We start from the raw sequence: 27,397 nt of genomic DNA, 5'->3' as shown, positions 1-27,397 counted from the left end.
GCTGGACCAGAAGAGCGTTCACATTTGGGGAGAATGACAATCATCACTACAGTGTTACAATAAGCCTGATGCTGGGGTGAAGTACAGCCTGCAGGGGCCAGGCATCCTACACTTGCATTAACTGTCCCCCCTTCCAAACTCCGCAGCTAGAGAAACTGGACAACGTTCAACGGAGAGCCACAGATGTAATTAAACTAGGCCCAGACATGGGAATTGAAGACTTCTACAAAGAAGTTAAATGAATTAGGTTTATTGAACTCAGCGATGGACAATCTTACAAGGGCAGTAACAAACAAAAATAGAAAGAGGCTTAAATTACAACACATGAGAATAAAAGTAAACGTAAGGAAGACTTTCCTTCGTCTTGAGATGGGTAAATGGGTGGTTAAAGGAGAACAGATTTCTCTAGGGTGTTCTGAGGGTGCTCGGTCGGGGCTCACTCGGAGGTGTCCTGGACCACCTCTGAAATGTCTCCGCCCACCTCGTTAGGATTCTACTTCCAAGTCCTTTCAATCCCAAATGGAAAATGAAGAGGCAGCCAGGGCCTCAGTTGTTTTAATGGCCTCGGGCTTGGCTATCATCTCTAAAGAGAACTTCAAACATAGCATGAAACTGTTCCTTATAAAGACCAACGATGGGGACAATAGTTGTGGGTACAGTGCAGATTTCGTCTGTGGTGCAAACACACAGGTCACGGGAGCCTTTCTATTTTCCTACTTTTAATATAAACAAGCCCCTGTAAAGGATCTAATGTTAGCAGATGGAAACATTGGACATTTGAGTATATGGCCCCCTAAGCCGCTAATGTCTATCTGTTCCTGAACATTATCCCATTCAAACACTTTTCTTTAACTAAGGTGGGATATGGCACGGAGAAAAAAAAACAAAAACCATGATGATTTTCCCTACAACGCTACTGATAACTAATAAACACACACTCGGTTGCATGTAAGTTAATTCTTTAAATTTAATCAGTCCTTTATAAAACTTCCCAATTAATTAGTAAAAGATGGCTTATTTTAATAGCCTTAAACATTGGTCGCTGTTTAAACAAGACATTCTAAAAAAAAAGGCAGTCACATAATAGTTTATAGTAATTTACAAGTGGATGGTATACATTAAGATACAGAGGTAGAAGTTCACTTTTACAATGTTTCACTAATACACATTTACCAAATTCAAGGCACAAAATAGTCTGCTTTACAAAAAAATACTGTAAAAATGTCATTTGCGGTTCTACAAGGTGAATAAAACTTTTAAAAGAATCTTTACACCCTTCCATACGTACTCCAGAGGATAAGATTTTCCCCCTCACTAATCATAGTTGGCACAAAAATGGGGACTTTTTAAAATGCCAAAGTTCCCATTTTTAGAACGCTTTCTTTGCAGAGCTGCTGTGGATTCTAGATTAAAGTCCATCCAAAAAATGAAACCCAGCAGCTTCCTGAGGCAAGGGCACTTTCTGTATGCAGCAAAATTCATAGGTAGAAAATGTACGGTTTTTTGTTTTTTTTTGATACCTAGGTCTCCAGAGTAATAGATACTTAAGGAAAGATTTCAGAGATACAATTTAAAATTCGGCTAATACCTCAGTCGCTGTGACCTTAAAAAAAGAGACCTGATCACCTTTACTGTAACAATCAAATAGCATTTAATTCAAAAGGATGGAGATTTCATAATTCTTTTTGAAAAGCGCTGTACACACACAATCACCATGGAAAAGCCACCCAGGCTTTGCAAAGCCGAAACTTAGAAAACATGAGAAAATAGAGCGCTATCAGTCCTTGAAGTTGCAAGGGTGTCAACTGGCTAGAGTTTAAGGACAAGAATTAATAAACTCTATGGGGATTAGGAAAAACCACGCACATGAAACACACTGTTGTTATCATCTCTAGACTTTCTGCTCATTAAAAAAAAAATAACGGTAGCCTGGAAATGTCACACAGTGCTTGTCTAAAAGATGTGACTGGTTTTGGGGATTCTGCCCAGAAAGGACCCCATTGGCAACAACGTGAGCTCGCTTTCGCGGATCCCATTTTCCAAGTCCTCTAGTCGGTGAATCTACACTTTATTTTTTTTTTAAAAAGTGGATTTAAAAAAAAAAAAAAAAGTCGACATGATTTCGAATCCAGAGAATGTGGGTAACGCGGCTGTGGATCGGACTGAAACATCTTGATGGTGATATTCCGCACAAAAGAAGCTTCTTAGATTCCGTTTTTTGCTTCGTTATTGTTTGTGGCTTGTTTTCTTTGAGCGATAAAGGGGTACATACACTTGTCTGCTCCTAGGAACCGGTACATGCACACGACGGCTTCGAAAGGGAGGATGCTGCAAAGGAGAGACACAGGCATTAGCGACCGGGAGGGCTCGTCCGCTCCGGGGGCGGATCCGGGCAGACCCAGCCGCGAGGGGCCGTTACCTCTTCATGAAGGTCACCATGTACATGAGGCGGGGTGTGCAGATCATGGGCTGGTCGGTGAGGATGGCCTTCATGGCCTGCTTCACACAGTAATCGGGCTTCAGAGGGGGCAGGAATGGCTCAATTTCCTTCCTGCAAATCACATGGGAAAACACCGCAATTAGGGATGAGCACCAAATCGGGAAAGACCAGAAAAAGACCCATCAAAACATTAACAGGGATGTTATCCGAGCGACAAGATTTGGGGTCCATTCTGTTGACTTCGTTGCGCTATTCTGTGTTTTCCCAAGTTCCCTATGAACACATTCTATTTGCATAGTCTGGAAAACAAGAAAAAAACACCACCACCACCAAAATCAGCCTGCTTTTCTGTAAAGTGAGTCATGTTTTAAAAATGCCTTAAAAGGTATTTCGAATTATGTTTCTATTTTTTTTCCTTCAACAGAAAAAGGAGAGGGTGTTTGGCATAACAAATGCTAAGCCCTAACAACACGCCAACTTTCGGTATTAAGTCTAGTTCAAAGGATGGGTGCAAACACTGGCAGAGTCTTCCTGAGGGAAATAAAAGTTGGCTATATACTTGCCCAGAATCCTGAATAGGGAAAGCCAAGCTATTTTCTCTAGGGGGGTCTCTGAGGTGAAGTGCATTGAGACATCCTACCTTCAGCTGAATTCAATAAGCTACACATTGAAATAACCTAATAATATAATTTATTTCTTTCACTTTTTCATGGTCCCACCACAGCTTTGGACACCTGCTATGATGCTAAATAGGAAACAGAGCTCCTCAGACGCTCAGGAACTAGTCCCTAAGTACATAAGAGGAAAAAAACCAACACACACACACACACACACGCACGCACACACGCACACGGGAAAGGACCAGAGCTGGAGTCCACTCCCGTCCAGACGGAGTCAGCCCAAGACTGGAAGGACTCAAATTGCCCTCCACCTACTTTGCAGCTTGGTCAGGGTCAGGATGTGACCAACGGGAACGCGGGGAACTCGGCGGTTATCTTCCTTCGTCTTTCAAATTCATCCAAGTAAAGATCTCCAAGTAAGCATGTCTTCACAAGTACCCTCTTAATGACTCACGGTTTTGTTTATTCTGCTTAGCTCAAGTCAGATGTGACCTGACACTTATATTCCCATATGCCTCCTTTCAAAGTGGGTGGGTATTTCATTTCATTTCTAGTAAACCTAAACGTTCCTTCTCATTCTGTCAGAGTGAATCTAGCTACATACACGCTTGGCAGAAAAGAAGGTTCTGAATCTAGACTGTAATATCCAAAGGTCTTTTTAGAAGAAAGGCCATCACTCTTCTGTGACAGTGACATTGTTTCACATCTACACCAAAGTCACATGTATTTACCAACACTAATATTAAAGAAATACATTAACTCCCAAAGAAGTCGCTTCTAAGGAAAATCCAGGGTATTTATGTTTCCTCCTTGAAGGCATACAGAAGCCATGTTTTATCTGATGCTTCTAGGCTGACTTCGGCAAGCTGACACCAGTGTGGCGCCAGACCCTCGCTTGTTTATGTTATTTACCTCAATTTCACACACGTTGACCAATGAAAACTACAGGTTAACTGTCAAGTGACAGCGAAAGTACAAGGCTGACTTCGCTGAGGATCTAATTCCACACATTACCCCGATATGCAACGATGACTTTTAAAACAGCTTTTTATCAGTAATAAGATAGGGTCTCACAGACCTGATCCGACAGCCTCTGAACATGCCCGTGTCGACCAGATAAGGGCAAACCAACGTTGTTTTAATCCCATCCTTTTCAGCAGCCTTTAACTCGTGGCTCAGGGATTCATGGAAACCCACGACTCCAAATTTACTGGCACAGTAATCCTGAGTTAGAGGGAGAAAGGAGGAAACCAGCCGTAAGTACGTGCACAGATCCCAGGCCAAACCCAAGCTTCTGCCCTGGTCGAACTCTGGTTACGCGTTTGCTACAAAAGGTTACAGGTGACTAAGCAAAGAAAAGGCACGCATTTTAAAGACAGATATCTGATGTGGTTCAGTGCAGAAATAATATTTTCAAAGCAACAGCACAAACAGATGAACACTTTTTGCCACATCAACCAAGTATCGTGTTACTCTGGGGAAGTTACCAAAAAGGATTCTATGAAAGCTAACGAGCTGGAGTTAAAAATGGAGACAGGTTCACTTTGAAGTGTCTGGAACATTTACAAATGGTCTCTTGTTCGGTAAAGGAGACTGAAAAACCAGTTTGTTTAAATTAATGCTAAGAGAACAAAGACAAGTCTAGCTGAGGTTATAAGTTGTTATGATCTGATTCTCATTTTAGGGCGAAGGACAAATGAAAATGATAACTATACCTTGTGAACTTAAACTAGGCTGTAACCTAAGGACACATGGTATAAAAGAAAGCTTCTCCATTACCTCACTTTAAAGTCAGGGCTGGTAACGTGGGCTGTGGAAGCCATCTATTCTGTGTGCTTTTGTGTATGCATGCAGCAATGCTTTCAGTCTCACGTTACAGGACAAACAGCACAGAACAATATGCATACGCACGCTTTATAATGTGGTTATGGTGAAGAACAGGGTTTGATTCAGGCCAGCTCTACAAATGTACAAGGAAGGACACCTCCCTTCTGCCATAACCTACTCATCTGAGGAGCTTGTACAAGAGAGCTCGCTTTTGGCAAGTTGACCAAAACAGAAGGTCAACCTTTGGCCTCATTTATCTGTTCCCTGTGGCACTGCCACTGCCCTCCATGGCTTGATTCTTGACTCTGTCCCTCCCCACCGCCACCAAGCAAAACTGCTAATGAAAACGGGGTGTCCTGAGGACGGGCTCACTGCCTTCCCTTATTGCTGCTGCACGCACAAGCTAGTGTAAGCGATTTCATGGCAGAAAATGCAGCACTGCATCTCCACAGCTGGCCCTGGGTTACTGGGGCGCTCCTCCAATGGCACGCAGGTAGAGGGCTTTCACGAATGTATAGGCAACAGGTACTCCTTAGGATTTTAGTGTATACATCATGAGATAAAGCGACTGAATGAAGGAAATGCTTTCCATCCGACAAACCTCTACTCCGGCGGTACTGAACAATCCCAAGGAACTCGCAACTGTCACGATATGACCATGATTAATTTCTAGCATCGTAGGAAGGAAAGCCTTCGTGGTCTGAAAGAAAAGTGAGACACAAACTTTAGAACTGACATGATGCGTTTCATCTAAAACCCAACCCAAGATCACAAAACCAAGTTTGTTTATTTTTAAACGAATTTATCAAAAACAGAAGATCCTTGAAGTGTCTGGTTAACGTCCCACCGTGTCACTGGCATGGCAGGCCTATTAGAAGCCGTGACCAACAGTAACACAAGACCCTTTGGGGACAACGTCCAGATGAAAAGAAAGCACCAGTAGAAGGCTCTTTATCACCTTTCAAGTGATAGTTATCTGCTAATCTAAATGACTCCCAGGTCAGAGATCTTTTTATGCTCGTGACACTTTAGCGCAGGCGTCTCCCGCTTCCCTTCACCGCCCCCCCCCCCACAAGGGACCTCCTGCCTATCCACAAACAGGTGCCTTGTGTTAATGTTTACCGAATAGCTGTGTCTAAAACAGTGATAAACCCGTGAAAAGATGTCCCTGCATCCTCTTCCGGCATCCAAAGCCTTATTACCAAAGTGTACTAACAGAAGGTAAAGTATTTTAGGATGGAAAACCAAACAGGGTCAAAGTACAGGACCGTTTTAGCGAAAACCGTGTCACAATGCTAACTCTGCATTGACGAAAACCCCTGCACGACCACGCTCCACTGTGGGGTGTGCCGGGGAGTGCCTTTCCCACGGAGGCAGGTGACGGGCCACTCGTGTAGCGGAGCATGCGGCACACGTCCCAGGGCCATGGGCCCAGAGGCGGCATGGGTCTTTTTCACTAAGTTCTCTTCTCCCTCTGTCTAGCTCTCTTGCCTTCAAGAGGCAGGGGGGTATTTAAAAAAAAAATTACTTCAAATTGCTTAAGATGATCTATGAACTACTCTGCCAGGCTCCCAACAGTTTTATAACCTGCTTCTTAAAAGAAAGCAGCAAAGAGCAATCTGTCTGCTGTTGAGTTATAGCCCACTGCCAACACAGCTTCCCATGATTTATGAAGTTAGAAAACCCAAACGCCACACAATGGACTTCAGGAAGAGCTGCCTTCCCTTCTCAGAGGATTTCCTGGTTAAGGATCGCCGAAGGTTTGCATAAATATCTCATTTGTTACAACTTTTGCATGCACAAGATCAAAAACACTCATTCCATCCATTCTGAAGTTTTTCCATGTTGCAATCCGTGATGCACCCAGTGGCCAGATGGATCTTGGTGATGTGTCCCAAGGTCTTCTCCGGTCAGACTCCCGGCCATCAAGAAACACCCCTCACCTCCAACTCAGACCCCATTTGTTGGGGCCTCCTCACTGTTGTCACCCATGTGCGTGCTTATCTCACCTATAAATTTTACCCATGAACTCTTCCCTTCTCTGACAATCTACCCCTCATGCCCTCCTAAGTAATTCCAAGTGTAATATTCATCACATATTTACATATTGCCTCTTATGCTTTTCAAAGTGCTTCTGTCACCAGAGTTTCCCAATACTTTTCTGTCAAAGGTAGTGTGTTAGGCCTTTATCTAATATTATTCTATTCACCTTGACTTTGTCCATATTTCTTTAAGATGTATAGTTGGTACCATTCACCATAACATAAAGATATATTTTATGGTAATTTGATTTTGATTGTTTTGATTTGTCTGGCTGCCCCAGACTAAGCTGGAAGATACAGATTCTTTCAGCCATGAGGGGAGAACTGTGGAAGACAAAGTGCTCAGTGCTTCTCTCGAACTTTATAGCCCTGGCATGGCACATTGCAGTATGTAGGACAGATACACGTTTCAGCTTCATTTTATTTCTTTGTAGTGGTAAGCAGGATGGTTAGGGTAATTATCATAGTAATTCTAATTTTGGTCTGCTTGATAGCCAAAAAAAGGCATGCTGTGGTACTTCAGGTCATTATAGCTTCACCTTAGGCTCTATAGCTTATAGATGGCTATTATATTGCAGATTCACAATAAACGAACGTCACGAAGCAGTTTATAGATTCCAATCTAAACTAGAAAATCCTACCTTTAAATAATCAAGTCTCTAAGTCTTAAGTATCTGTTATGATTAATTGTTCCCAGATTAGCTAAAAAGTATAACGTGTACTCTTGATGTTATCCAGAGATCATTTCTAAGTATGAAAACTTTGCCTAGTGCTGGGAGACAGGGACATTTAGTATGAAGGGCCCTGTTTGTAAGTTCTTAAGTCTAAGAACTCAGTATTAAATCCCAAGAAATTACACACAGTCTAAAATCCCAGAAAGAATCTGCTACTTGGTGATCCGGCAAATCCGCACGGCTGACTGACGGTTCACAAGGCCAGCGTCCCCTCTAACTCTAGCTGGTGGCTGGTCCTGACCAGAAATGCAGACACCAAGTGGGCTGGCAGTAATGACTTCCCGGTATTCATGTGCTACATTGTCGCCTGCAGGTGTTAAATGACTAATCCAGGTCCCAGCACCACATAAAAGCAGGTGATAGAAGATTAACAAGTTCCTAACGGTTTCTGAAGTTTAATGTGTTGCAAGGTTCTGAGACCAATGAAGGCCCCCTCCTCTGAAATCAGTCTGGTGGTATTCACTTACTCTTTCAGGAGTGCTTCTCAAACGTCTGTTACGTGCAAGCACTGTATTCTGATCTGGCCCAACAGTGATGGGCTCAACGTCGGCGGGTCCTAGTCCTGTCTCTATGCAGAATTTATACTCACCTGCACTTAACTGTGAAATCAGACATCAGTTCTAGTTTCTCCTTCACAGAAGCTGGGTATGGTGGCTGCATATTCTAAAACACAAATGAGATTTGGGCTTCTTCCTCCTGCACCCCCTCCAAAGCAGTTGGGAGGGACCTTTAAGCTACTGGTTTTGTATTTAAAGGAAAAAAGAGAAAAGAGAAAACAAAAGAATCCAAACAGGACTAAATGACTAAAATCTTTCCCAATTGTGGGTTATAAACACATTTTTGCAGGGAAAAATACTTCACTTTAAGTAGCTTGTAAAGTGTGACATAGGTTTGTTTGTTTTAATATGAAGCCTTCTTTTGAGAGGGAGGGGTGAGTTAAAAAAAAAAAAGTAGTGTCAGGTCAATGGTTTGTTTAAAATATGCGATTTCTTGCCTAATCAGGGACAAAGTTGGCCCCCGTATGAATGAAATCCAATGTGTCACTGTATTTGCTTCACTCCAAGAGAGAGGTCTATGTCATTTATTTAGAGAGGCTGTGCAACGGCAGGTCTACCATGACAGGGAAAAAGGAGGTGCTAGGAAACAGGGAGGGGCAGCACGCTCCCCAAGGCCACCGTGGGCCTCGGAACCCAGACTGCTGGTCTTCGAAGCTGCCGCCAAACACCTGCTCAGTTCCTACTGTGTGCCGGGCAAAGGCCGGCCCGAGGATATGCGCCTTCGCAGCGGGACCACTCGAGCCTTCTTTTCAAACCTGAGTGTTCAGGGTTCACTCTGGAGCCCGAGCCACGTGACTGAGACCTAAGGCTGTTAATCATTTCCTTTGCTGCCTGAGTGGCGGTGAGCAATTACTGCTCGTGCGTTATTTCCACAAGCAAACGCCTGCCTTAAGTCTGGAGCACATTACCAAATAAACTTTGATCAACACTAATTCTATCCCTTACTTTACAAGAAAAATGCCATAAATGGGTGGCTAGAAAGCATCGCCCTTTCAGGAATTTTTCCCAAGTAACAGGACTAGTTTTCTTTCCTAATTACTCTTGCCCTCAACAGTCTGGTAGATGACATCTGAGATAGCACAGCATATTCTGGCCTTGACGCAGTTTGACAGCACAAAGAAACCTGGCACTTTGCAATGAATTATTAATGTGCACAAATATTGGAGCATGTACGTGATGGGGACCAGTGAAAGGTGAAGTGCTAGTTGCCATGACACCAGTCAGTTCAAGCTAAGGTTCGTGATCTTTAATTTTGTCTCAAAGAGTCGTTAGAAGATCACAAAGGGCAAACCTGAGGCCCACGCCCAAATGGCTTGAGCATAAATTCACGCGTGGGCTGCCCTCAGTGAATCTGAGGGCGGCAACTCAGATAACTCACTGAACGCCAGGGCTGCTGTATTTTCTCCACTCTGAGGATGGGTTACCTGGACCAGCAGTTGGCACCTGGGAGAGGGCTCTCTAAGGAAGTACAGGGTTAGTCGGTGCCAGTGGTGGTTGGCTAGATGGTGAACCAAAGTCCGAGAACTGTGCACCAGGAAAACATATCTGGTGGACTCTTGATCATGGGGGGGGGTCTCAAAGTCAGTAACCAATATACACTGACTGGTCTGTTCAGTGAGAGAATTTAGAGTGAGAATGGACCTGAGGATTCTCCTATCTGCAAAAGAGAAAACTCTTCTAAATGGACTCTGGATAAAAAGTGTGGCGATGGGCCTATGAATACCCCTGATTAATTTTTATCACAAGACTCCAATATCATAATCTGCCACCAACTGACAGGATTGCTATGTGACTAAAAAAAGGAAAAAGGACATTTACAAGGATACTGACAATTCCTCCTAACACACTTAACAAGTCTAATACCTCCTGAGCTCCTCAGGGGCCCTCTTCAAAGCACTGGGCACTTGGAAGGATAGCTGTAGAGGTCATATTTAGAATATAAACAAGAACTTCTTAAACAGAAGTGTGACCGGACACAGACGTGCCATGTCATGGCCTGAGAAATCTCTGAACGTTAGGTTTAGCGCCAAATTAACTTCCCACAGCTCTGGCCCTCCAGGTCCTTCTCGGTTCCCTTAATGACAGACAGCAACGCAGGGCCTGCAGCTGCACTGTCAGGGCAAATTAGCCCGAAGCTAAACAAAAGAGAACGTGAAGAAAAGTGGTATCCGGCGAAGTCTGACGTTTGAAATTTCCAGACTGATGACATTTTAAAGGTGTAGGTAAAACACCCGAGTGTGTTCTCCTTACTTGCAAGCAATTCCAGGTTCATGGCTACGAAGGGGAGAGCAAAGGTAGTTTTTCCCAGTACAAAAGGGCTGTGCGCTGAATTTTTGTGCATTTGTGCATTTTCACAACCGTCCTGTGGTCAATTCAAGAAAAGGCACCTTTTCAAAGAACCGTTTTGAAGTGTTTATCTCAGATTTGAACATCCGAGAAACAGGGTAGGCCTGAAGAGGCCCACAATTCATATTATGATGAGAAGAGGATTAACACCATCTGCACATATAGTGTACAGTTTTCGGACGTATGTTTAAGGGTTTTCAGAATCTGCAAATAACAGCAATACATACAATTTGAAAACAAAAACAGAACAATCAAGACTCCACTGAACAAAGAGCCGCGAAGTGGACAGTCTCGTGGTGCCCTACCCTCCAAGTGGTTCAACACCTCTCCCTTCTGTCTGAATCTTTGTCCGAATCACAAAGGAGCATACTGCGTATTTACAAGGATCAAATGACATCTGGTGGCGCCCTGCTCTGAAAATTCAGTCACTGCTCCTGGAAAGCTATTGATTCAACAGTACAAACTACTGAAAATGCTGAAAAAATAGTGAACTGTGTTACAAACGTTAATAGAATAAATCACTAGTGTGTTCGAAGATTTAAAAATTGGTGATGTTTAAGTCTTTGAACACAATAGTCTTTGTGTTCAAAGATTAAAAAATGGAAAGGAACATGTGGCTAAATATATACTTTTCATTCTGTAGATTTACAGGTATCTGCTTAATAAGTATGCTGACCACCAAACTTTAGACAATTCACTTTGATCATAGAAAAGGTTACTCGAACATTTTCATTATAAAATTATCCTCAGCTAGGAAGTAAACTCCAAATCTATATTTGCTAGTAATATACTGACTTGAAATATTTTAGTTGCAGTCGACAGCACAAATTCTGAAATTTATGTAGCTGGGTCACAGCTTTTTTTCCCCCCCTTTCCTATTTGGGTGTGTTTGTCGAGACAGAAGGGAACAAACTGTGCAATGGAGCCCCAAGATACTGAAGCCTGGAACTGTTCTCTCAGACTTAACATGTTCATCAAAATCTCTATCAGATTGACACAGCATGTCCTCTCTTTGGCTATAGAGGAGAGACTCAAGAAGGTATCAATCATCCAATTCACACCAATGTTCACCTACCGTCCTTTTTATTATTATGCTGAGGCTGCAGGGGTCAGTTTGACATTTGCAGGCATCCGCAGTTAATCCTTAACACACACGCACAAGTCTATGCCTACAGTTGCCCGCGACCAAGAAGCTAATAAAAGAGCGAGGCTTTTCAAACGAACACCTAGATGATGACACCTAGGTTACTGGTTATTCAGCAAAGATAAATGCTTCATTAACTTGCCTCCCCACTGTTCAAGCACGGGATGCATCTACCCTAAGGCAGGGACTCAGATATCAACATTCCTGTACATTTTGGAGTTTGCTATGCAGAAATACCAGAAACGAGTGACTCAAAACTCAGTCTGCAAGGACCATGGCTTTTGGAGTCCCGAAAGCGCATGGTGGCAACTGCCCGTCACTTAACCGTCCTTGTTACTTGACCTCCCTTAGCTTGCTCACGAGAGGAGAAGATCTCCAAGGCACGACTTCTATCCAATAGTTCTTTCTCCGATTCCTACCACACTTCCAAACACACGCCAAGGTAATACTTGCCTGAGACTCTCGTAAATGACTCAATAAGGTATCAAGTCCGTCAGGGCAGTCGCCAGCAGCTGGTGAGCAGTAAAACTCATCATTAAACATTTATATGGTGTCATGGTTGTGCCTTTTAAAATAATGTAACTTGAATTCATGCCTCTCATGTATTACAAACATTACAAACGATCAGTGAAACAATCATCGCTTTTCTGTGTTTTACTTGAGCTCATGGAAGCTCAATGCGTTAAAAGAAACTATGAATGCAGAGCAGGTTTCTGGTCCCCGCCCCGGCTCAGTCCTAGATGATCAAAGGAACGTTCCAGATCTCCCTCATGCTCAGGCCCCTTCCTCTACTTAATAACTCTTCACAGAATAATGAAAATAACCCACAAAATTGCAGCTGAATAGTCTGCTGAACAACAGGTTGTCATTAATTCCTTTGCTTCGCCTCAAACTCAAATCACATCTCAGAAACTGTAATGAAGACAGCTCTTGCAAAGGGCGGAGGCTTGTTCTGCTCCAGTGACTGGTAAGCACTTCCATGAGGCATGAGCACGTGCACGCAGGCTCAGCCAGTGCTCAGGCCACCTCAAGTGGCAGGACTGCCTCCCCACCCCGAACCCATCCAACAGCCCAGCCCAGCAATGGCCCTATGATCGCCGTCCATCCTCCCCTGTATTTCATACGTGTAAACAGTTCAAATTCTTCTCTGCTTTCTGGTTTGCTTACTGTGGAGCCTTTAGAAGAAATTGAAATCTTTACCTAAATGAAGGATAATCAAGAGGTTCCTCCTGCAACGGTTTCTTCTCAAGCACGCACGATCGCAATCTAGAATTTACTTACTATGCACGAGGGTCGATGAAGTACCTATACTGGGTTAGGCATTGTTTAAAAAAAAAAACAACCTTTGTGAAACTCTTAAAGAAACTTAAGGAGTGTAGAAGCCACCTTATCTATAAATTGGCGGTTCTCAAACTTTGCTACACATGGGAATCACGTAAGGGAGGTTTTACTCCTGATGTCCAGGCCACATCTCAGGCTAATTATACCAGGGCGGGAACCAGGCACGAGGAGACAACCTTCCCTGGAGCCAAGAGGCGCCAAGTGCGAGAACCCAGTGTTCTAGAAGAGTATCTCAGCCCCAGGACCACCGGCGTTTGGGGCTGGGCACTTTTATGTCGTGCAAGGGGCTGTCCTGCACCTTGCCAGGTGTTTCGCAGCATCCCCGGCCTTTACCCACTAGATGCTGGTACCAACCCCATGAGTGCTGACTATCAAAAACGTCTTTAGATATTGCCAAGTGCCTCTGAGGGAGAGGAGCCCCATGAGAGCCACTCTCCAGAAGAAACGTGCACGTTAGCAAGTTAAGTTCCACAGAGTACGGCGCTGACGTTTTCTAAGACCTAATTCTCATATTGTCATGACATTTTTCTAGGTTTGGAGGACATTCTGGGCTTTAAAAAAAACAAAAACCACAACTGAAAATTGGGCTCAAAAGCCCATCACTTTTAGTTTATACGTCAATACCTTCGAACCACTGCTCCATTACCAAGTTAAGAAGTATCTCTGAAGGACAATAATGCTGACCACACGTCAGGGGCCAGGAGTGGAGGACAGGGTCCCTGTCCTCCAGGAACTTCCTTCCAGGCAGCCACCTGGTCCTGGGCAGGAAGGATGGAACTCTTCAGAGCAGGGCCTCGCCTTTGTGCCAAGGTGCTTATACTTTGGAAACACCATCGGGGCACAGCGACCAAAGGGAATGGTGACAAGAGAGCACCTAGGCTCCTTCTTTTACCACGGGACTGAAACATAGATCAAAGAATTGAACCTAGACCAGGTGGACCTCAGAGTGCATGATCTGGCATCTTCCTGGTCGACAAGATTCCTAAAGGGCTGATTAGCTCAGGGGAAAAAAAAAAGTAGGGAAGGAGAATATTGAGGAAGCAGAAAGGGAAATTAAGTACTCAGAGCAGCTCTTCTTCACACTTGGTGTGCATGAGGATCACCTGTGCAGGTTCTGGCCCAGTGGGTCTGGGTCTGCTTTGCCAGTAGGCGGATAGCTGGGTTTTGGACCACAGGCTGAGCGTCAGGCTGCAGTTTGAGCTGGGAAACTGTCTATGCCAAACCTCAAGTGGCTTCAGATTAATTTCTTCTAGAAATTCAGCAAAACAGGCAGACTGATGTCTCTGCGCTCTATCCCACCAGTGTTCTTCGGACCAGGATTTTAGGGGTTAGGAAGCCCCATTTTCCCCTCCCCACACCTGTCCTCCAACAATGTTTGTCAGATAAAGGATGGTTCAAATCAGCGTCAAGGGCCCGCAGAGCTTTCTGAACGACTCTGGGAGTTTACAGCCTCACTCCATGCACGTTGGCCCTGGGTCCATATTTAGCGTTAGCCAGCCCCTCTGCTGTGGTCTGAATGCTGTGATGCCCTTAAATTCAGATGTTGAATCCTAACCCCCAATGTGATGGGATTAGGAGGGGGGGGACTTTTGGGGGTGATGAGGTCCTGAGGGTGGGGCCCTCAGGAATGGGATTAGTGCCCTCATAACAGAGGCCCTGGAGAGCTCCCTCACCCCTGCCACCATACAAGGTTACAGCAAAGACAGCTGTCTACACACCAGGTAGGGGGTCCTCACCAGACACCGAACCTGCTGGAGCCTTGATCTTGGACAAACCTCCCAAACTGTGAGAAATACATTTCTGTTGTTTATAAGCCACCCAGTCTACGGTATTCTATTAAAGCAGCCCAACTGAACTCAGATATCCCCATCCACATGAAAACAAGCTCTCAAAACGAGACCTAGGAAACTTCAAAATCCTTTCCCCTCAAAGCCTTTCCACAGAGGCTTTGAACGCTTAGCTTTCAAGGCAGGACATTCAGACCCTTTTTCAGCCTCAGCATTGATCTTTTTCAACTTCCACATTTACCTTTCTGAAGCTTTCATGCTTTGGTAAGCCTGTGAGAAAACCTTACCCAGGAAAAAATTTACCCTTTATAAAAATCAGATGCTTGGGCCCTAAGCTTGGATGCCATGAACTGGCCCAAATTGCACAATTTGGAAAATCCATGACTAGCATTTCCAAAGGCAAAGCTTATGGAGTTATCTGGAATTCCGATCCCATAAGATTGTTATGGAACAGAATGAAGGTTTTACCTTTCCCAGGAGATAATAAGTTAAAAAAACAACAAAAAACCCTCAACTAAAACCACACTGTTGACATTTTGGTACCAAGTGTTTACAGAACTTTGTTCAGCTAGTCTTTGTAGAAGAGCCCTTTTATTCCCTACTTTTCGTGTCCAGTTTGTCAGTGTTGACAGGCACACGAGGAAGAGAAGGAAACGGAGTGACCAAGGATGTACTATGCTACTCTCGATGAAGTAACCACCTTAGATGAGGACCATGGAAAATTCCCAAAAAGGTACAGATTAACACACATGGCTTGGGCTTTGGTAATAAAACTCTAGCGTGCTGCTGGTTCTTTTGTCTAGAATTTTACATGCTTGTCTAACTTAGGGAGCCAAGTTTCTGGGGATATTAAGCTAGAGTTAATTAGTCATCGCTAAACGAACCTTGCTAATAAAAAAGAAACGGACACTTGAAGGTGGATTCTTACATTACACCGCAGGGCAAATGCCTAAGTGGCTCTCAGGAAGGTCTAGGCCAGCGGTTCTCAACCTGTGGGTAGCGACCCCTCTGCGGGTCAAATGACCCTTTCACAGGGTCGCCTGAGACCATCGGAAAACAGAAAGATATTTACATTATGATTCATAACAGTACCAAAATTACAGTTATAGAGTAGCAACGAAAATAATTTTATGGTTGGGGGTCACCACAACATGAGGAACTGTATTAAGGGGTCGCGGCATTAGGAAGGTTGAGAACTGCTGGTCTAGGAGCTTTAAACACAGAGCCCAGATACATAGGGCAGGTTCTCGAATAACGTCGCTTCGTTAGAACGTTGATGTGATGCCCTAGGAATTTCACTCCTGTTTACAGCAATCAGTCTATGGTAAAATTGGTTTCATTATAAGTCATTTTGCTTCAAGTCGCAGAACCTATCCCCCCGGTGTGGAGTGAGGACTGGCTGTGTTTGTTGATGCTCTAAAGTCCAGGATGAGGGTCTGGGTCCTGGCTTTCTCCCTCCCCAGCGGTGACCCCAGGCAAGTCCCATAACCTCTCTTGGTTTGTTTCTTCATCCATAAAAATAGGATAATGGCTCTACTTAATTCAGGAGAGTAGGTATGAAAGGGCTTTGTGAAATTTAAGTGCTATGTTGAAGTACAGAGTGTGCACACAAGGCTCATTAAGCATATATTTGCAGGCTATTTTGGTTAAAGTGCTATCTATTTTTGTTTATGCTGTTTCTTCAAGTTCCTGCAGCGCCTGGTTCTTACTATGTATGGCTCCCAGGCCTCCCTACCCTCCACGCAGTGCCAGGTCATACTTCCCGCAAAACCCCAGCGCCTGACCACTGCAAGGGACCTCAGCAACATTGCTGGGCAGCTGCTTCGGCTGTGGCCAGCCTCTCTCCTCCAAATCCTAGATGGTGCTGGAGAACCCCAAAAGGCTTTCCAATAACGCCCCTTTCTAACTCTGCTTTTTAGTCCTGTTTTACTAGGGGCAGAAAGCAACTGTTTTAAAATATAATAAGTGACAACGCCTGACAGAGAAGTGCCCAGCAAATGTAAAAACTAACAGCACAGAGCGACTTGAAAACAATTTAGTATACCTGATGTTTCCCTCTTTCCCCAGAGATTGTAGCGCGATTTTGTTTTTAAAGAAATCCTTGAGAAATCAGTAGGGGGCAGTATGTTAATTACAATTGGCAGGTGGGAAAATTCAGGCTTTGAATTTTAAGTTTCACTTGTCCTCAAAATACCCATGTGCTTACATAAGTTACACCACAAATATTTTCCCAGTTACACTGATTTGGGAAGTGTTATTTTGAGCCCCGTTGTTTAGAATAACACTAGGAAGCCGAGCTATGTTAATATTAAAAAATCCCAGGACTGAGCTATTTGAAGGAAAGGCACAAAATTCACATTTTCATGCAGGCGGCAAATGAGAGAGAAAACACTGGTTTCCCCAAACCCAAACCCGCCCGCGTTCTTGGTGTTCACACCGCCGCCACCGTTCTCTCACACAGCGCTGCGTGAGCTCGGCGAGTTCCACATACCAAGTAACGTCTTGTTTCCAAATGTGAGTTCCTCATAAGTGGCTTGTCAGCTGGGCTGACTTGACAGCGCTCAAGGTTGCAGCAGTCGTTGCCCTTACCTGTTAAATATTCTAGCAGCATTTGCTGAAGTGTTGAAAGTTTTATGATCATTATGAGAGGATATTCAATTCCACCACCCTTCCCCCCCCCCCACCGTGGTTCGCTTAATTTTAGTTTCAGAGCATTTAAGAAAATGGTCCCTGACAGGTGTGAACTTGAGTTTTAAGAGAATCGACAAATAAAGTGAAAAAGAAAAAGGCATTCAAGCATGGGCCATGCTGGGGAAAAGCTATTAGCATTCCTGCTGTTGAAAGGCATCCCCTCCAGGGTTGAGATGGAGCCTTCTACACCCAGGGATGTGGGTGACCGGAACTGGCTGGCCAGCGTGTCGGGAAATGTGATGAGGTCCCCAGGCCATGTTCTGACAACCTCCACTCTGAACAGTGCTATCTTCACAGCATAGTCACAGCACAGGGACATGCTCACAGGCCGCCCTACGGGACCAGCTGTTTGCTTTAACTACTCTACATTCTCAAAAAAGAATTAAAAGACTCCATCCTCCAAGTTATTTTCCGGTTATGCTTACAAGGGGTCTCGGCCTAAAAGGAGTTTTTAGGTCACTGAATAGAAACATTAAGAAGGGGGGTTAGTTCTTTGAATAGCTAACTATTACAGTAACTTGAGATAAGAAATCACTAATTAAGCCAAGAGAGATTTAACACATTTTAATCCGATCCCTGGAGCTGCAGGCTCAAAACATTGGATTTAACCTGTTCAGTGGAGGCAGGGAATAGTCCCCTATTTCTTATGGACTCTCCGAGTTTGTCATACTCCAAAGATTAGCTACAAAAGGCCCTTCATCTTGGGAACATTCCTGGGTGGGTGTGTGTACGAGGGAATGAGATACAAATCCACCCTGCCAGGACACCCCCTAGTGGAATTTCAGCATAGTACAATTTGGGGGTCCAAAAACATCTGGGTGTTTAGGACTTGAACACAGGCTGGAATGGACTTTTCCCAGTCCAGTGGCCATAACTGCACCACAGACGTGAACCTTCTGCTCATCATGCACGGAGCATTCCAAAACAAGCCAACCATGCCGACTACACACCTACCGACCCGGGCAGCTATCTGGATTAGACAGAGGCAAATGGGTTACTTATCATAATTGAAACAGACTTAATTGTAGTTTCTGAAAGACCGAGGACAGAAACTGTAGATGAATCTGCTATTAATATTCCTTAACTCAAGAAAAAAAAACTTAAATAAAAAGGGGTTTCCTGCTTTAACAATGTATTCTAATTCCCAAGTGAGGTTATTAAAAACTGCTTGAAAGGAATTTTCTGACTGCCACATCTTAGAGATATAGTCAAGTTACCAAAGTCAAGTCACTAGAATTTGCCAAAGATCTTGGAAACCTGAAAAATGATTAGGGTAAAAACGAATTTAAAGTAAGAGAATAAACTGAGACTGTGAGCGGTTAAGCATTTCGCCACGGGGTTCGTAGCTCTTGTCTGCGCCCCAGGGACCCAATCCTGCAACGAACAATCTTCCACCCCGTCAGGAGACACCTATTCAGTCAGTGTTAGCACTAGCACAGGTACAAGATGCTTCCACTTTGACATGTCCTAGAGATTAATTTCTACTCGGGCAGATACGGATAAAGCCCAGGATATAGAAATAACCAGGGAGAAACGAACAAATGCCAACTTTGTTTCCAGAAACTGAGATAAACAGCATACAATCCAATAAGAGGGCCATTCCCTGAACCAAGGATTTGAGACGATTCTCTAAGAACTGCCCTTTCATGTATAAAGACACTATTTAGTCAACATGAAATATTTTGATTGTGCTGGTTCTTTCTCAAGAGCAGCGATACATTTTGTCTGAACTATTTAACTTTGTCTCTCAGTGAGACAGCGCTCAGTGGCAGAACAGCTTTGTGTGTGGGGTTTCTTCAGGGCACAGCGAGGTGCCCAGCCCTAGTGGAGTTTAGGGTACACCAGGGGATATATGGGCAATGGACTTGGAAGGCAGGTGGACATCAGCTCGGGAAGGCCTAAGCTGCCATGCCAATGAGTGTGCGCTTCATGCTGTGAGCAATATGGTCACGCACGGGTTTGGGGTAGGTTCTGGTCGGCGTAACCTGGGAGCAGGCATACCACACGCCCAAGTCCACTTGGACACCCCCAGGTTGGAGAGCAATGGCTGCAAACAGGGAGAGACGTTCAGAGACTGCTTCCAGAGTCTAGGCGAGAGCTGATGGGGGCACACAGGTGGAGGCAGGAGTGGAAAGCACTGGAGAGAAGTACATGGGAGCTGCAGAACGGTTTGGATTTGGTGTGTGCAGGATGGAGAGTTAAAGCTGTCGCTGGTGTCTCCAAGCCTGGTGGTACTGGCCACACCAGAAGGGGCAAGAAGTAGTTCAATTTTGAGACTTGCTGATGTTAGAGAATGAGTGGAACAGACAATACAGTTGTGTGAACTTGGGAACAGTCACAGAAATCACAGTTGAAGCCATTGAAATAAACAGATTACTCAGCCAGAGGTGCACAGCGAGAAGAGATCTGAGCACACAATACTAAGGAGTGATTACGTTTCAGAGGTAGGGAGGTTAAGAGGATTGACAGAAAGACGGGAAGAGAAGCAGGAGAAAGTGGGCTCATGGAAGCCAAAGTGTGGAGTTTCGAAGAGATAGATGGCTGAAAGGGTCACACTCTGAAAAAAAGAGTAAGCTGCACATTGGACACAGCAACCAGGGGAGCACTGAGACTTTTTCATATGACATTGGTTACTTAGTAATATCTTCTAAACAACTGAGATAACCAGATACAGATGAGAACATGTATCAGAGATGTTGGGGAGATTTTTATAGGGTTGTTCCCTGCTCACACCAGTCATGTCAAGTGCATTTTATCATGTTGATTTCCAATAGCAACAGATGTGGGCCCAGCATGTCATATATCAAATATAGACACTCAAAATTCAATGAGCCATGTGAGCTGATTTTATATTAGGAAAGAGGGCTATGAAATGACCCTGTTAGGTACATAGTCTCAGGCGTCCAAGTAGTTGCTATTTAAAGAGATGTTTTACTCAGTTTTTAACTGTGACCACAAGAATTAATAAGACCAAGTGTGCCTACCTCATGTCAATTTATAGTTCAAGACATAAAATGTCTTTATTTCTAAAGCTCAAACATTTGATTTTTATGATATTTATTGAATAACGGAAGCCAGATCTAGTATGGACTTAAAAATAGGTCCGGAACTGCAAGTGTTTAGGAGCTATCCTAAGACAGGAAAACAATGCTTTATAAAATATGTAGTCGAACAAGTCTTAATATTCTGGTTTGGAGAAAAAACTATTGGCTACGTAGTTTTACATGAATACTTTAGAAATTTAAAAAAAAAAATCTAAATGTAAGAGGCCTTGAACAAAACTAGGTTTCTTTAACCAGAGAACAGGGGATTACAGTATTTGAGATTAAAAATGAGTAAATCACAAAAGAACTTGAACATTAATGATTAGGGACCATTCATGAGATATTAGGTACTAATGTCTTTAAGTGCTGCATTACTCAGATCTAAGCTGGTGGGCTTTTACTCCTCCTGGATGGATTTTAACTAAATAGACCTTAGACATTTGGATATAGATAAATGCTTAATTCGGTAATTAGTATTTTAAAACTGTGAAACCTTTTAAGTTAAGTGGTCTATTAATTAACTACCAATTATCTTGTCTGACTACCATATCAATAGAAGTAAATTACCACTAGCTCTTTGACAGATTTAGTCCTTTGCCCGGCAAAATCTCTTCAGAACACAAAAGGCCTGCAGTGAAATGCTTTGCTTCCCCCTTTTGGTTAATCAGGGATCAATGTGCTGCTCAAGTATCAAGGCCAAATGCAGCTCTTTGGTCAGAAAGGACCTACAGATAAATGTGGTGTTTTAGAAGTGGCAAGCTACCCTCAAAAAATAACAAGGGAAGCAGCGCTAACGTTTGGGGGAAAACATGGATTTGCAGTTCCTGTAGGGAGGCCAACTTTCCATATTTCCAAGGAGACCGGAGAAGTATTTTCAAGCTTTTGCATCGCATGAAGATACCGAGAGCCTAAGTGAATGGTTTTGATGATTATGGCAAATGTAAGGTACATTGTCTTGTATACATTCTCCACGGTCTTGTCCTAACCATGACTGTGGCACAGCCGGTTATGCTGACTGGGACCTACCACAAATCTATCACTTCTTTGGGGACCAAGAGAAGGTTTCTAGAAGAGCTGCTGGTGATGGAAGAATACTGGAAGATACAGGATCACAGCCGCCTGGAGGGCTGTGCAGAACACCGCCAAGTGCTGCAAAAACTTCCAGCGTGCACAGAAATAGTAAGAAGCCGGGAAGGAGTTGCAGTGAGAATCGTCTCCTGGAGGCCCGGTCATTGGGAAATATGAATGGCTGCCAGGCACTCAATTTGAGCTTGGTTCTAATTGGTATATTCACACCGGCCCTTCTCAAAGTCACGAGCCTCGTATCGCTGAGCTAAGTTCATACAATATAGTAAAAATGAGCATATAGGCGGGGCAGGGAGGATGGAAAAATCGTGTCGGAAAACAAAAGGAGATACAAACAATGACGAACGTGAGCCAGCCGCATTTTGAAATCTCATCCATCTTACCCCGCATGAATTAGTACAGCATAATGCTTCCCTTCTGAAATCTCAGAAGACAGGCACACGTGAGCATTCTCTGAATAGGTTATGTTCTAAAAATTTAAGCAGGAGTCTCATCTTTATTATCAAACACGTATCGAGCGACTTATGAGTCGAGTTCTGTGCCAGGCAGGGGAAAACAAATAGATGCATATAATAAACTGCCTTCCGACGGCTTTCCCACTGACTTTGGGGTTTCAGGGCATGAAGTCTAAGAAACTACACCAAAGAGCACACACTATGCACCAAGGGATGGGAAGGACAGTAAGGGCTGAGAGATATTCATGGCAAGAAGGAAAAAGCCTTCGACAAGTCATTCACCTGCAGCTTCATCAGAAAACCAGGAGTTGGACCAGATGGTCCCCAGGGACCCTTGCAGTTCAAACATGCAAAACTCCAGAAAAGGGCTGGAGTCGGGAGGGAAGGTTACAGTAAGAACTTGAGCAAGGCCTTCAAAGGTAGACAGAGCGGAGACGAGGCCTTCCAGGCGGGGGGGCGAGGACAGGGAAAGCTTTGGACGTGGCAGCATGCACAGCTTGGTGGCGGATGTGCACACGGTTTCAATTTCACTGCCTGAGACTCTAAGCCTGGGTCAGGACCACCATACTAGGGATCAGTTTATGAAAACAGGCAGCAACTGCTCAAGTCGATCTGTCCAAATGACTGAACAAGTCTTTGCTCTGCTGAGCTGCTTTTTTCAAAGGTATGGGGGCAACCTCTTTTCCCTACCTGGATACAGTGGAAAGACACGCCGGTAATTTTTTTCTGGAAGGAAAGCAGCACGTGCCAACACTGTGCATCTCTGACCAGTTACCATGCACATTTTCCCCTCAGAGGACTACTGGGAGGACTACATCTTCCAGCGGTTCTCAACCTGTGGGTCACGACCCCTTTGGGGGTCGAACGACCCTTTCACAGGGGTCGCCTAAGACCATCGGAAAACAAAAAGATATTTCCATAATGATTCATAACAGTAGCAAAATTACAGTTATAGAGTAGCAACGAAAATAATTTTATGGTTGGGGGTCACCACAACATGAGGAACTGTATTAAGGGGCCGCGGCATTAGGAAGGTTGAGAACCGCTGGCTTAGACCATGTAAACCATCCTTCCCCACCCCACCCCCATCACTCACTATAAATTATGTAAGTCGTCTTTTACATCTTAGTTGCTAGATCTCAATTTCTTCAATGGTTTTTAAGTCTCGGCACGAAGTCAGAAATTCCAACTCGAAAATGAATTTTCTGACTCAATATTGAAAATAAATTCTTAAGTTTAGATGCTTGGGGGAAAAACAGCTGGAGAATTCAGGAGCCTCCCATATTTTAATATGCAGTGACGTCATTACTGTCAGGGCTTCCAAGAACTCCTTAAATTGTGTAGTTAAGCAATATCTCAAAGCTAAGTAGGGACTCTGGGAAGGTGGTTTGTTCCTTCTCTCTATACAGATTCAGCTCCACAATAATATTTCTAGTGGAGATTTAATTTTCTCCTTAGGTTAGAAAGTAGCCTAGTGTTTAAGGTACAGACATCAATGGATGTGCATTTTCAAAGCTGAAGCTGTGGATTTTCTGCAATTAAAATACTCTAAACTAGCTCTCATTTTATAGGATGGCCAATGAAGAGTAGGTGCTTCCATCTTCTAAGCATTCAACTGCAGATCACATGGGGTTTCTTTAAAAAACCTGGTTGCATTTGAAATTTTACAATTTAGCAAAATCACCATGCTGGGAAAGCAGGCAAGATGGCTAAACTGCAGAGTGTTTTGTGTAGGTAAACGTTTGTAGTTTGGAAGGTCCTGGTGTCTGCGGTTCGTAACTAGCCTACTGATGATGGCTGGACATCCGCTTAAGGAGGACGAGTTGGAATTGGCTCGAATTTCTATGGCACCCTCATCCTTACCATTCTTCGCATATGAAAACTACAGCCCACCTGCAATTTATGTGTGTTTTTTATTTTAGATGGCGATTGTTTGTTTTACTCATAAACACACAAGATTCTTGATAAACAGTATTGCCCAGTTTATTCAGTGGTACTGGCCTTTACACATTTGATCCTTCTCTTTGTCACCTGCCCCCTGTTCTTGTGGACCCCGCAGCAGCAAGGTCTTTTATCCATTCCTCACCCCCACTGCATACAGCACACACACTTAAATTTCCCCAAACTGTATCTGGTAATCTTCTTCGTTTAAAACATAATATGCGTTAGCTTACATCATTTATATGCTCATTTCTAGAGGTTTGAAATGAATTAAACAAAGTTCATGTTTGAAAATAAAGCATTAAAGTAGGCTTCTTCCAGGACTAGAGAAATGGTTTGATATTCAAGGGGAACATTTGAATAACTATTTCTAAAGACAGATTAAGTTTTTAAGCAGTTGCTAAAAAATTAATGAGGTTGAATGTGACCTATTTAGGAGAAACAGTCCTTTGTTGTGTTTGATTAGAAGGCTAATCCGCCTATGGGGGAAAGCGAAGCAAAACACACCACCCTATCTCCATACCCTGTCTACAAAAGTAAAGGGGCCAATACTACAGCAGAAGAAAAGCATCAAGTGGATCAACAGTGTACAGTTATAGGTCAGAGTGCAACACCCACCATGACTGAATCAGTTCGGCTGAGAAGCTGGGGTTCGTGCTGTCCCCAGAGCATTAGAAAGACCTCCCCTCTCGTCCTTAGATGCCGGAGTAGCTCTGATGTTCCACCCATCCTCTAGAAGCTGATTTGGTTTAAGTCCCTGGTTCACCAGGCCTTACAACCCCCTAACCCCCTGTATAGTGACTCTGTGGTCCTATCAGAATGACTTTTGTTCCCCTAACAGAGGCATCTTCTAGGCTAAGATGTACTCCAACAGGACAATGTCACAGACACTGCAGATGGTCAGTGGATGCTAAGTGACTGCCAGGGTGGCCTGACCGCTCCCAGCGGACCACAGATGCTGATCTCAGAATCTCTGGCACTTCCCAAAATGTGGCTGAGCAGTAATTTGGAAGCCTAAACTCTGACTTTAGGAATTCATAAGAACAACCAATGTTTTACAAACTCAACAGAAAGTAAAATAAACAAACCCAGGGTTTTATGCTTCCTCTTGTTATTTTTATGGCAATCTTTCAAACTAGTTCAAAATGTTCAGTCCTCTACCCTCTCAAGAAATACTGAATGGAGGGGGGGCGGGGCGTGCGGGGAGCAAACAGCTATTTAATAGTAACTGGCATACGTTGTAATTCACCAAGGGGAATAGTGATTAGAAGGGAGCTTTGTGGGGAAAGTGTGCAGGTGGCTTTCAGGCTGGCATTGAAAATACTCTCCTTCCCAACCTTCCCATTGAGTAGGGCCCAGTAATGAAAATAAGGATGTTTATATTTACCCAGAAGTGTGCGTGGCAATTGACCATCATGGTTCTCTCGATGAGCTCATCAGGACATTCCAGAAGGTGATGCCCCGAGACCACACCGGCATTATTCACCAGGACTGAGACCTCGCCAACCTCCTTGCGGACCCTTTCGGCCGTCAAGTAGACATTCTCCCTCTTTCCCACATCACAGGTGTAGGTAAAAACCTGCAGGTTACAGTGCGGCAGGATTTCTTCCTCACCATTCCCAGCTGTCCTCAGATATCCAGATGAAGGGGGGGGGGGAGGAAAAAACATGGAACAGGGAAGGGAGGGTGGAGGGGTTGCAAAACGTGAGTCACACGGCAATCGGTAGGACAAAGATCATACAGAACAAAAACACTACAGTGAGCCTCAAGTTTCTAACACTGTAAGGCTTGCCAATGGCTGAACTTACAGCTGCCTTCCTCCCCTAAAAGTCTTGGGGAATTAGAGCAATTTGCTGGAGAACTTTGCTTCGGGGGAAATCATGTAATTGTGACAAGCCCAATACAAGTCAGACCTCATGGGATCAGCTTCCTAGAACTAAAGACACCTGGAAAGAACTGATCTCAGCCCAGAGGGGAACACCCCTCCTCCCAAACACACACATTACACACTCCTCTTTTTTGGGGGGAACAGAGGCCAGAAGCAGCTCTTAGGCTTTAGTATGAGCACCCTCAACATGGAAACACGCAAATCAAAACTGTAATTAATAATCTGAATTCATCCCAAGCCAAGAAAGGAACCTAAAGTTTCTCATGAAGCATGGAGGTCACATGGGTTTCTTCTAACTGGAGTAGCTGAACACCCGCTAAGAAAAACACCCTTACGTAAACCAAGTTCACAGGTAAACAGGCAATTTTATCACACAAGAACTCAATTTAAAAACCAAAATCTCTTCCCTGGCAAACAAATAACGATCTCTTTAAGTTTTGGCAGGAAGCACAACAATTTCTATTAGCTGCCCTCCATGTCATTGTTGAAAATGCAACATTTTTAACCTTTTGATGTTCTGACCTAGAAGGCAGGTGCCAATCATGTTGGTGACAAATGACCAATATGGGGGAGGGGTGGTGCCCAAGTTAATCTTTTCGTTATAGTTCAATGTTTTCCCAGGAAACAAAAAAATTTTTGTCAAAAAGCAATTGCCCCTATCAAATTTCCTGGACCAATACTTATGGTTGGTTATGGTCTCTGCTTTGGCTTTTAAAAAAAAAGTCTCAGATTCAGGGTAATTGATAAATATACAGAAACGCAGATTTCCTGAGGTTACCAAAAACATGGAATACATTTACAAAAAGGCGAAATCCTTCCAGCGCTTTGCCTTAAGAGGCAAGGTATCCTTGCAATCGGGCTGAGTATGTAACTGAAGTACTTAACTTATCTCTGGTGAAACAATGTAATTATTTTCTCGTGGTTAAAGTTATAGTGAAATCCGCGCGGGCCCCAGTCTAAGAGGTTCAGACCACGCTCACACACAGAGGGTGCCAAAACAACAACAACAATGTATACCCATTTTAAGATAACATCTCTTAAAACGGGTATACATTTTTTGGCACCCCGGGTATATACGTGCATCCGTCGGCTCGAAGAACTTCCCCAAGGCACTTTAGTTTCCCATCGCACGGGCGACGGAGGCATTTCTTTAGGATTCAAACCCGTGGTGACAAGTTCCCTCTGCTCTGCCGTCCCCTGTCTTCAGAGGGTTTAGGAAGCCCCACAGGGAAACCCCTGTCGTCGCCAAAGAGACACCGGACCTCGGTGAAGACCAGGGTTTGGCACACTTTTCCGCCTTTCTAACACCGAGGTGATCACGTTCCTTGATCAGGGGCAAAAATCCAATCCCAGAAGCCCGTGGCTTGGGGTGTTCTCTTCCTCGAGAGCGGGGCTGACCGTGACAGTGGGGTTTGGGAGCCCTCCCGGGTAGGGAGCCGGGCCGGGGGCGGGGG

The 27,397-nt window shown here is 44.1% G+C and overlaps 1 protein-coding gene across 1 annotated transcript; it reads right to left on the bottom strand.

Annotated features, from left to right (window-relative positions):
* Positions 1 to 234: 234 nt before the first annotated feature.
* Positions 235 to 25,739, bottom strand: RDH10 (retinol dehydrogenase 10). The gene is made up of 5 exons (XM_019643621.1): positions 25,443 to 25,739; positions 5,489 to 5,587; positions 4,139 to 4,284; positions 2,420 to 2,551; positions 235 to 2,328 (listed from the first exon to the last, which is right to left on the bottom strand). The coding sequence occupies exons 1-5, from the start codon at positions 25,722 to 25,724 to the stop codon at positions 2,205 to 2,207; spliced, it is 783 nt and encodes a 260-aa protein (XP_019499166.1). The 5' UTR covers positions 25,725 to 25,739; the 3' UTR covers positions 235 to 2,204.
* Positions 25,740 to 27,397: the final 1,658 nt, after the last annotated feature.

The sequence above is a fragment of the Hipposideros armiger genome, unplaced genomic scaffold, assembly GCF_001890085.2.
Source record: "Hipposideros armiger isolate ML-2016 unplaced genomic scaffold, ASM189008v1 scaffold_80, whole genome shotgun sequence".
Taxonomy (NCBI): Eukaryota; Metazoa; Chordata; class Mammalia; order Chiroptera; family Hipposideridae; genus Hipposideros; species Hipposideros armiger.
Note: the sequence above shows the minus strand (reverse complement) of the source record. Positions and strands in the feature narration are given on the sequence as shown.

Bases quoted from the DNA above. Each gene is read 5' to 3' on its own strand.
- RDH10 (XM_019643621.1), bottom strand. From the start codon at position 25,724: ATGTTTTTTCCTCCCCCCCCCCCTTCATCTGGATATCTGAGGACAGCT. The intron at 4,285-5,488 runs GTTTGTCGGATG...CCTCTAACTCAG, and splicing joins TCAGTACCGCCGGAGTAGAG to GATTACTGTGCCAGTAAATT. The intron at 2,552-4,138 runs GTCTGTGAGACC...TGTGATTTGCAG, and splicing joins TTCAGAGGCTGTCGGATCAG to GAAGGAAATTGAGCCATTCC.